The sequence below is a fragment of the Nansenia antarctica genome (genome assembly GCF_963989245.1).
Source record: "Nansenia antarctica genome assembly, chromosome: 18".
Classification (NCBI taxonomy): domain Eukaryota; kingdom Metazoa; phylum Chordata; class Actinopteri; order Argentiniformes; family Microstomatidae; genus Nansenia; species Nansenia antarctica.
Genome location: NC_137691.1, coordinates 7,710,917 through 7,721,546, shown reverse-complemented (window position 1 = coordinate 7,721,546; position 10,630 = coordinate 7,710,917). Strand labels below are relative to the sequence as shown.

General features: G+C 44.8%; 1 protein-coding gene across 1 annotated transcript; it reads right to left on the bottom strand.

Annotated features, from left to right (window-relative positions):
* Positions 1-202: 202 nt before the first annotated feature.
* gata2b (GATA binding protein 2b) lies at positions 203-10,195 on the bottom strand (the record flags this gene model as incomplete). The annotated part of the gene is made up of 5 exons (XM_080548087.1): positions 203-493; positions 1,215-1,340; positions 5,441-5,586; positions 8,600-9,184; positions 9,961-10,195. 5 exons carry the CDS (start codon positions 10,193-10,195, stop codon positions 203-205), a joined length of 1,383 nt encoding a protein of 460 aa, XP_080404213.1.
* Positions 10,196-10,630: the final 435 nt, after the last annotated feature.

Genomic DNA, 10,630 nt, shown 5'->3' with positions numbered 1-10,630 from the left:
ACATGTCGAATGCATAATCTTTAACATTGTACGCTTCGTCCTCACACAAGGTGCCCCTCAACCCCCTCGTTTCATCGAACGGAACAATCTTCACCAGACCAACTTCTTTACTTCCGTTGTGCCTTCTCCACTGACCCCTCTCCCCTTCCTCCTCCTCCCTCTCTCCCCCCCCCCCTCCCCTCTCTCTCTCTCCCTCTCCCTCTCACCCCATGGCCGAGACCATGTTGTGTGAGTGGTGGTGGGGGTGGCCGAAGGCGGGGTGTATGGGGGTGGGGTTGGGCAGCATGTGTCCGGCGTGGCTGAAGGGAGGAAGGTGGCCCATGTGGGACATGTGTCCGGCCAGGGAGGCAGCGCTGAAGGGAGAGCCCTTGTCGTGCATGCACTTTGACAGCTCCTCGTAGCTGTCGCCACAGCGCTTGCCCTTCTTCTTGCTGGACATCTTGCGGTTGCGTGTCTGGATGCCCTCCTTCTTCATGGTCATAGGCCGGTTCACCTGTGGGGAGGGGGAGGGAGGAGGGGCAGAAGGGGGGTGGGGGAGGGGGGGGTGAGTGACCTGTTTTGATGGTTTATTGATGGTCTGTTATGTTATTAACTCGACCCTATTTGGTTGAGTTGAATGACTATATACAGCAGTTACAATCTGTTTGAATACAAAGGTAGTTGCGATGGGTTTGCCCCCGCGGATGATGTACTGAAACTCTCTCTGGAAAACAGCTATATAATATAATTCAATCCAAGTACATATAGGCCCTCACTACATACACCGATTCTATTATACTCTCCTAGGGGTCAGACTAGAGCAAGTCCACTTATTTTTTTATTATAAGAGGAAGAAATGCAGGAAGAAATGCATTTCCTATATGGCTACAACATGGTAACGCATTGTGCTGCGTATGCTGAAGGTCTGAAGGTCTCTGGCTCATTTGAACAGACGCCGCTCCAGTGAATAACAGTCCCACCATTGTGAGTCTCAGGGGGATGACGCCTACCATGGAAACAATAAAGCACAAAGAAAGAAAACACCAACGGGGCCTGGCTGCGCCTGAGCGCCAACCCCTCCGCATCCCTCTCTCTCTCTCTCTTTCTCTCCCTTACCCCCCCCCCCCCCCCCCTCTCCCCCTTCCTTCCAATCAATACAACCTGTCCGTCTACTTGACTTGACCCCTCTGGGCTCTGTGTGGGCCCAGGCTCGCGGTCAGGAGTCAAAGACTTACGTTGTGCAGCTTGTAGTACAGGCCGCAGGCGTTGCACACGGGGTCTCCGTTGGCGTTGCGCCGCCACAGCGTGGTGGTGGTGGTCTGGCAGTTAGCGCAACAGGTGCCGGCGCGTCTGGCTGCAGACTGCAAGGGAGAAACATGAATACGTCCTTTATTATACCACAACGGCACGGACACACATGGCAGCGTAGGTCAGGAATGACGGTCCGACTGGCCGGTGTGTCAATATCATTTGCATGCTGTGCCTGCCAATAGGTCAGGTGGTATTTCTGGGTGGGGGGGGGGGGGGGGGGCAATGTTTAGTGTGTGCTTATGACTTCAGCAATTTCTTCATATCACATGGCTGCTTCGTTGTTTTTTCAATGGAATATTGCATAATCATGCAATTAAAAGATAATCTGCAATTTCCCACATCTCTGTTTTACAGTACACTAAATTGTTTCCGCATCGCTGTATTGATGTTGGTCTACGGCAATAAACATACATCCATAATATGGATTGTCATATAAGAATACTGTCGCTCATGCTTAAGGAAGACAATTGTTTCCTTTAAAGTTTTCTCACAGCATGAAAATGATTCTTTATTTCACTGTCACTGTTCACCTGAATACTGCCAATCAAAGGTCACCCTCTCAGATCCCAGAATGCATTAGGCCTATTCAGTGGACGTTAAGTATAGCAAGGGGGCATAGACCCAGGCTGCTTTCAATTCCATGTCATTGCGGATGGATTTTTCACAGTTAATATGAGACATTTACACACGCATACAATTGAAGTATTCCCCTACAGCAAAATATGTTAATCTGCGTGTCAGTCAGAAGTTCTCAGAACAGTACAGATGTATGGATATATTAATGCAATGCTGCATCTCTCTAGTCAAGTAGGGAATGAGCCAATTTGGGTGAAACCTGACCTATATAAACAAACGAAGAAAGAAAATTCGTCTACAAGGACGAACCTTGACACAATACAGGCAAGAGAAGGGAGGTGAAAAAAATAAATTGATTTATAGCCATTCTCCCTCTCCCTTTTTTTTTTTTTTTTTTTTTTTGGGGTGCACACAACAGGGTCCTGAAATGTCCTAATCGCTTTACTATAATATGCCCTGTGCTGTGCTGGGGACTGGACATCTTGACCACTGCTATATAAAAAAGCCTACGCGTAGTTAGCGAGCCACGGACGGAAACATGCCCTGGCCTCTATTCCTTATCGGTACCGGCAGATATCCGGAGAGGAAACAAGTGGAAGTCCCCTATACTCCAGCACTGAAAACACGCGAGCTGAAAGAGTACAAACGCACCGGCACTGAGTCATAATATGGAAAAAGGGAATGGGGTTTTTCAGATACATAGACAAAAAAAGAAAAACATCAGACACATGAACTTTTATATGCCTGCGGGGGGGGTGGTCTATAACCTGCTGGTGGTCCGTAGCCTATCATTCGGCCAGTCAGGAGGCATATAATAAAGCAAACATTTCAAAGGACAGCCCTACACGGTAAAAACATTAAAAGTCACGACAAACAGTGATCAGTTTATAAATGATCTGAAAACGGTACCAGCTAAATAATCCAACGATCCTAGTTTAACAGTGTTAGGCCACATAGTGATTTAGAAAAACAACTGAAGACGTTATAGCAGTAATCATTTTCAATGTCCTCTAAAGCCGAGGGCAGCAAGGCCAGAGCTATCATCTGAGATAGTACAGGGGGCTGAGAGAGGGTCCTTGAATAACACACTGACATGCGATTTTGAATTAAATCAATTTATGTTGGCCCAACATTGATATTTCTAAATAGGGTTAGCTATTCGTAGTCTGTGCCTGCCATTTATATATTGTTTCCCGAGCCATTTTGGAATTGATTCTAAATGCTATTTAAAAAAATAGATAAACTTAAAAATAAGTTTATCTATAATATCAGAATAATTCAGCAATGGGCCTACATGTATAGTACATCATATACCTGTGCACGGTACCACAGATCGCAGTCTAACGATTGAGAACGATAATTCGGCTGAACGTGTCTTTATTTAACAGGGGCGTAAATAATGCATTACGGAGAGGTAATGACTGAATTAGGCTTCGCTCAGTGATATTTGTGTTTGGTCTGTTTTACAAATTATTTTATTTATTATATATGTAGGGCCTATGCATGCGTAGAACGTTATGAGAATAATACAAATAATAATCATATTATTATTAGGTGGAGTCATCTAGGGTGTGGCTGTAATGGGAGCACAGTGTTTTGACCACACAAAGAGCCTTTTGTTTTATAGCTTTAAGTTTTTAGCTTTAAGTTTATAAGTAATTACATTTTATACGTTTTCTGTAACATCTTGAGACTGGAATAAACCTTCTATTTACTTTTCCAACTATTCCTCTGGACATTGGATTTATTTTAGTTTGTTGTGCGTCAGGACAAACCCCCATGCGGCCTTCACATGCTATTATATTGGTACCTGAACTCTTGAAATTAGTCATTACAATTATATTATGATTAAAATAATAATAATAATAATAATAATGTATATTGTATGTTTATATTGTCGTTGAGGTTTTTATGACACGCATATAATTGTGCGACTCTGTAATTGTAATGTTTTCATTCTGTCACGGTGCGTATTAATTTAAGAGGCTTTAAGATTTACGATTTATTTAAAATGTCCTTGCCCTTACTGTGGGTGCGCGCAGCGCGCTAGAATGGCTGCCTGCAACAATGTGCACGCGAAACATTATGCCTTGGCCAGTAGACTACCAATGATTTATCTTTTATGGAGATATCTCCCAAATAGTGACCAACAGGGATCTCCACTTCCTCCATCGCAGAATTTTATCGTCACTGATTGTCAGTAAATCCTTGAATAGGACAAAGATTGCAGAAGCCAAGAGCTATACAAGCTAAAGGCTATAGTGCAACTCTTTATTTTCCCCTATCTCGCAAGTTCAGGGCTAGCTGATTGTATCAAATTCATGAAAATAACCACTTTTAACATTTAACCCCAATAAATGAAAAAATGTGCCATTTACGCAGTGGGCCCTTGAGTCTGAGACGACTATTTCCAGTAATGACAACATTTGTATAGTCGGTGGAGCTGCTGTCTGACTGGTCTATATCAGTCTAAATCTGACCTGCTGCCCTCAAGGGAAAACATAACATTGATGTTGAAATGAGTTCATGATGAGAAGTACACAATGTGACATCAGCGACGCAGCCTCAGCCCCACTTGCAAGGGAGGGAGTGAACTTACAAGTATAGCACACACACGCATGCACGCATACACGCATTCCCTCACAGAGAAACACAAGGCATCATTGGAGAAGGGTATTATACCGCAGTGAGTGAATTGTACACCAGTTGCTCTTTACAGCCAATAGCCACTGCAGTGTGACGTGGTGTGTGTGTGTGTGTGTGTGTGTGTGTGTGTGTGTGTGTGTGTGTGTGTGTGTGTGTGTGTGTGAGGGATGATGTAGAGTCCATGCGCTGTCCCTACTATCAGTGACACTATCAGAAGTAACAGTAATAATGATAGCAGAAACAACACAGATTGCCGCACTCTGCTAACAGCCTGCGTGCGGGAGCACAGGGGTGAGTGGGGAACACAATTCCCGGAAACTGATTGAGAAAATATAACTTTCCTGGAATTGTTGCCCCCTCCCACCTCTCCACCCCTCCACCCCTCCACTGTGTGCTCTTAGTCACCCCCCCACCCCTCTTTCATCGTGTGTGTGTGTGTATGTGTGTGTGTGTGTGTGTGTGTGTGTGTGTCTGTGCGCGCGTGTGTGTGTGTGTATGTGTGTGTGTGTGTGTGTGTGTGTGTGTGTCTGTGCGCGCGTGCGTGTGTGTGTGTGTCTGTGCGTGTGTGTGTGTGTGTGTGTCTGTGTGCGTGTGTGTGTGTGTGTGTGTGTGTGTATGTGTGTGTGTGTGTGCGTGTGTGTGTGTGTGTGTGTGTGTGTGTGTCTGTGCGTGTGTGTGTGTGTGTGTGTGTGTCTGTCTGTCTGTGCGCGTGTGTGCGTGTGTGTGTGTGTGTGCGTGTGTCTGTGTGTGTGTGTGTGTCTGTGCGCGCGCGTGTGTGTGTGTGTGTGTGTGTGTGTGTGTGTGTGTGTGTGTGTGTGTGTGTCTGTGCGCGTGTGTGTGTGTGTGTGTGTGTGTGCGTGTGTGTGTGTGTGTGTGTGTGTGTGTGTTGCCATTGGATTAGTGCTGGTTCTGCGGTTGTTGGACTCACCACTCTGCGTTTGGGCTTGATGAGGGGCCTGTTCTGGCCGTTCATCTTGTGGTACAGGCCGCAGGCGTTGCACAGGTAGTGCCCTGTCCCGTCCCGTCGCCACAGGGGTGTCGAGGTGGCGCCGCAGTTGACACACTCACGCCCCTCTGAGCAGCATGCAAAGTACGGAGAGAGCACAGGGACATTTATAAAATTAATCTGTCAACTCGGTTAACCGTATTTGTCGTCAGACGCCTCTGTGTACATTTAGAGAACAATTTACTGTTAGTTTGCAGAGAGTGAAACTATAAAGGATTGACTGTTTTTGTTTTTTTTTATATTAGGGGTATACCGCCTATTTCTGTTTCTTAAGTTTTGACATTTTAAAGGTTGTATCAGATCTGTTCAGGAAATCCTATTTATATGAGGAATTAAATAGTTTGTGAATCAGGACTGTGTGTGTGTGTGTGTGTGTGTGTGTGTGTGTGTGTGTGTGTGTGTGCGTGTGTTATATGAGTGTGAGTGTGTGTTTAACCCTCTGCAGCCTCTTGGAATAACACATCAAAATGCAGCTGCCAGGCATCGCTCTGTTTGATCTTGTCCCCTCTCTCTCTCTGTCAGTTGTGAATCAGCAAGCCAACAGGGCCTATCTCAGAGGAGGGCCCACACTGTCCACCCACAGTCGAAGGCAGACCATCTCTACCATTTGTTACACGGATGATTTCCCTCCCCAGATAAGCAGCGAGCGATGGAGATCAAACTTCTGTGGTTGATTTGAGAGCTGACTGTATCTGTGGCCGTGGTTTTCTGTTTCCATCCACACCCGAGCCTCATGGGTGTTAGCCATAGTCCTGTTGCACTCTAGAGGCAAGCACTGACTGAGAGAGGGAGAGAGAGTGTGTGTGTGTGTGTGTGTGTGTGTGTGTGTGTGTGTGTGTATGTGTGTGTGTGTGTGTGTGTGTGTGTGGGTGTGTGTGAGTGTGCGTGAATGTGCGTGCAGTGTCAACAACGGTCTGATCACTGATGTCTAATAGTCCACTCACAGCCTATTACTCTATCCAATGGATATCCAATGTAATGCACATGGAGAGAGAACCATTTTGTGCGTTTCTGATGTGCATTCCCATTAACATAGCGCGGTTTGGATGCCATGCTAAATATGGACAGCAAAGCAAAGAGAGAGAGGGTGAGAATATAGGGGGACACAGACAAGGAGTGAGAGAGGAGAGAGGAAGGGGGCCTGGATCAGGGTTAGTCAAACAGGAAGTTCCTCTAAGGTATGCATGATCAGGGAGGACTCTCACTAGAACACTGTGATGCTATAGCGTTTTTAAGGAATGACCCAGTGCAAGTCACCACTAGACTGACTTCCCCCATAGAGGACAGCTATTTAGTAACAGGGCAGTCTATTCTGGACTGTTAGGGAGAGCCCCTACCCATCAATCTATCACTTAGGAGGACCCGCTGCCAAGCACCTTGTCCTTCCTGATGGAAGTTGCTCCTCTGTCAGAAAAAGACTGCCAATAGCACAGGGGGATAGAGGCTCTTAATTTTAAGAGTGAGGGGTTTTATGTTGAGAGAGACATCAAATGCCTGTTTATACTGTTGAATAGATTCTTCTTCTTTTTTTAACAAATTACTATGGTGTTGTGTGAAAGAAAAAAATGTGCAGCCAGTTATAAGATAGGGGGTCTCCTCCGAGGCAATCTGCTCTGCCTAGTCGCCAAATGTCAGGCGCGACAATGCTGTATTATGTAACAAAGAAACGGCTCATTGTAAACACTGAGGTTTTTGGCTATATGCGCGAGCGGATCTTCTCCTCACACCTCCGGGCTGTATCCAGTTCGCCGTTCTCAAGGGCGAGCCAGCTCTCTCGCGCGTAATTGAGTCGCGGTTTACAAAAGGGGATAATAAACGTGTCACGCCCGCGCGCTCCGCCGAATGACAGGGATTGGGTGTGCGCGAGCCATAAGGCCTTACATACCTGTCCTCTCAGACCAACAAAGCTCAAATGCGTTTTATTTGCTGAGGACACGTACAGCGTCGGTTAGAAAAGCCTCCCGTTGTTGAATCTGCGAGGCTCATAATTAGATTTTGCTCCAACGATAACAAAGCCATGATTTATCATGTTCTTAATTTGTGCATTGGCCCATAGGGCACATTTTTTGCTGTAATGGGAATGGCAAGTGTTTGAGATGAGGATATGCACGTGTGAGGATGTATGATGATATAGCATGCATAACTATAGGACCTAACTAGGCCTAAACCTATATCAAACTGCATAGGCTATGACACGTTATAACAAACGTTCACACATGGAATTATATAGCCTGTGTGTTTGTTTGTGTGTTTAAGATACTGGTTCAGTTTTATCTAGCTTGTCTGTCAGTTGGATCGCAGAAACCGGTGCCTGGCTTCTGCAGGAATTATGACAACGCGTGCATAACCTCGGACCAATCCGCACAATTTAATTATGTTTGCATGAAGCCCAACTCAATAGTAAATAAACCAGTAACATGTATTTTATAGCCTATACCTTAACCACATATCATTTTATTTTGTGTAATGTTTCCATTTAAGTGATACTGGCATTTGATCACAGTTGGATTTCGATAAGCCAAGATAATTGTTTTTGTTGTTGTTGTTGTTGTTGTTGTAGGCCTACTACATATGTGTTTTCCTCAAAGGCCATAATTAAATTATAAAGTACACTTTTTATCATAGGTTATTGTTCGGTCTGAAAATTATGTTACTTCCAAAACGTTGTTTAGTGGTATAGCAATTCGATTGCCATAACGTTTTGTCAGGCAGTTTTTAACCTTTTAACCAACTTTCTTTTTAGATAAACTATAGTAGACCTATTAAAACGACATTTTCTACATTTCGGGGTAACTGATTTTCTGTTCAAATCATCATTTGTGATAATGATACTAATGGTATAGGCCTATATAATAATCATCATAATAATAATAATAATAATAATAATAATAATAATAATAATAATAACAATAATAACAATAATAACAACAACTGTGTATAATTATTAGGCTATAATAATAACAATAATCGTAGGGTAACAATTAATATTATTATGAATATTATTATTATTATCATAATCATCATCCTCGTCATATAAAACCGTCATCATTTTTTTTTGTATGGGCTTGAGACGACTCTTACCTGAGCATGACCGGGTTTTGCTTTTACATTTCGGGGTGTAGCTGTTGGACGATGCTCCTAGCAGGCTACCGGGATGGAACAGACTGCCACCGTATTCGTGCGCTCCTGGGAGGTTGTAAGTGGGATAGGTCGGTATGGGGTGGTGGGTGGAAGGGGTCTGGGCGCTCATTGAGGCCAGGCTGCTCCGAAGTGGACTGCAACCCTCCATCTTCATCCCGTCGGATATCGACATTTGGTACTTGATAGACTCTTTCTCGTCCATTCTGTTTGTGGAGGGAGAGGCAGCCCCGGGGTCTGGTGAGACGTCTTTGGGCGGTGTCGGGGGGAAGCTGTAGAGATGGGGACTCGGGTGGGACGCCGGCGTCAGCGAGGAGGCAGAGTTGTTGGGATTGCTGCACGGGTAGACCGCGGAGAGGCCGTTCGGAGCCCCGGAGCCACCGGGGTGCAGGCCGGGTTTGCTGAAGTGGCTGACCGCCCATGGGTTGTGGTGGTGAGCCGCTGAGAGTGCCTTTCCGCTCTCTAGCCATGAAATCCCCGGGCTGTGTATGAGATGTGGCCGGCAGACCTGACTCCCAGCGAGGCGAGCTGTGCATGTAATAACAGTTGAAAAATATAGTTATTGATGAGCATTCATAAAATAGACTCATTGATTTAACGGTCATTGAGAACGCTGCATGGGACTTGATTCAAATGTGACAATAATCCTTCAACCTTGTGCGTAAACATGATTCGTGCAGCGCAGTAGCCCATATGGAACAATGTTCATAAATACACAATTTTAAGCATTTTAAGGAGACATATATAACAGACAAAAGACACGTTTTATAACCCCAGAAAATGTGTCTATAAGGCCTAGGCCTACTTGTTGGCTATTGCTCTATAAATAAAGCCTTTAAGTAATTTCAGTAATGCAGTTCCTTGGGCCTTTTTGCCAAGAGACAGCATCTCAATTCGGAAGGGTTAACAACATTATTTAAATTCCATCCATTTTGTCATAAACAAATGACCTTTCATAAAAAACAACTTTTCTTGGGAATCTTTATTTAGTTTTGTGTCTGATTATAACAGCAACGGAATTATGCTGTGTGGCTTCGGTATGAGTCTTGCATACATTAAGGCTATTAAACCGATTTACTTAAACACACCAATAATGTATATTCCATAATGTATAAGGCAATAGCGTATTGTGTTAGGATTGCTTTGAGAAAAAGTAGGCTAATACTTTTAATGTAATATCAAAATACTAAATAAATCGGCGCACACTTATCTTTTTATACAGGTATTTAAATCGTGTTATACAATCAAACAAGGGTTTGGGGCACCTAATCTATCGTTTTGAAACTAGTAAAAAAAAATCTCACCGTGAGCTTGGCTGTAGGAGACTCTCGCCCGTGCGTGAGCAGAGTTGTGGTAGTACGGGTTCCCCTGCGAGTCCAGATGATTAAAGAAAACATCCACCTCGTCCGGGGGAAGGAGCTGCGCCGTGGGCTCCATATAGTTGTGCGTCAGGCCGGGATGGTGCACCGCGTCCGGGTGCTGGCTGTTCAGCACGGCGTGATGCGCCATCCATCGGGGCTGATCGGCCGCTACATCCATGGTTCTCTTACAACAGAAGAACCCGGGAGAGGAGAATGTGTCCCTTTTACCGTCCTCTCTCTCCTCTTTGTCCTTTATTAAAAAAACGAAAACGAATAAAAATGTCTTCCTTGCAGAAATAACCGTTTCAATCTGCTCCGTTCTCCTTTTAAGTTCGTCCTCAGTCACTCGCTGTCCGACGAGCTCCTCTCCTCTCCTCGTTCAACAGGCTGCATGGAGTCCTGTTGGACACTGGACACCTGTAGTGGGCTAGCCTACAACCAAATATAGGAGGTTAATATTTTAGAGGCATATACAAGGTGTTGCGTTGTTATCTCTGTGTCTGCCGTACAGTCCTCTAAGAGCAGAACGCATGCATGGAGGCTGCTGCTCCTTTTTAGGTGCGTTTTGTAAGTGATGCATGGAAAGATGCAACATCAGATAAAGAAACGAGTC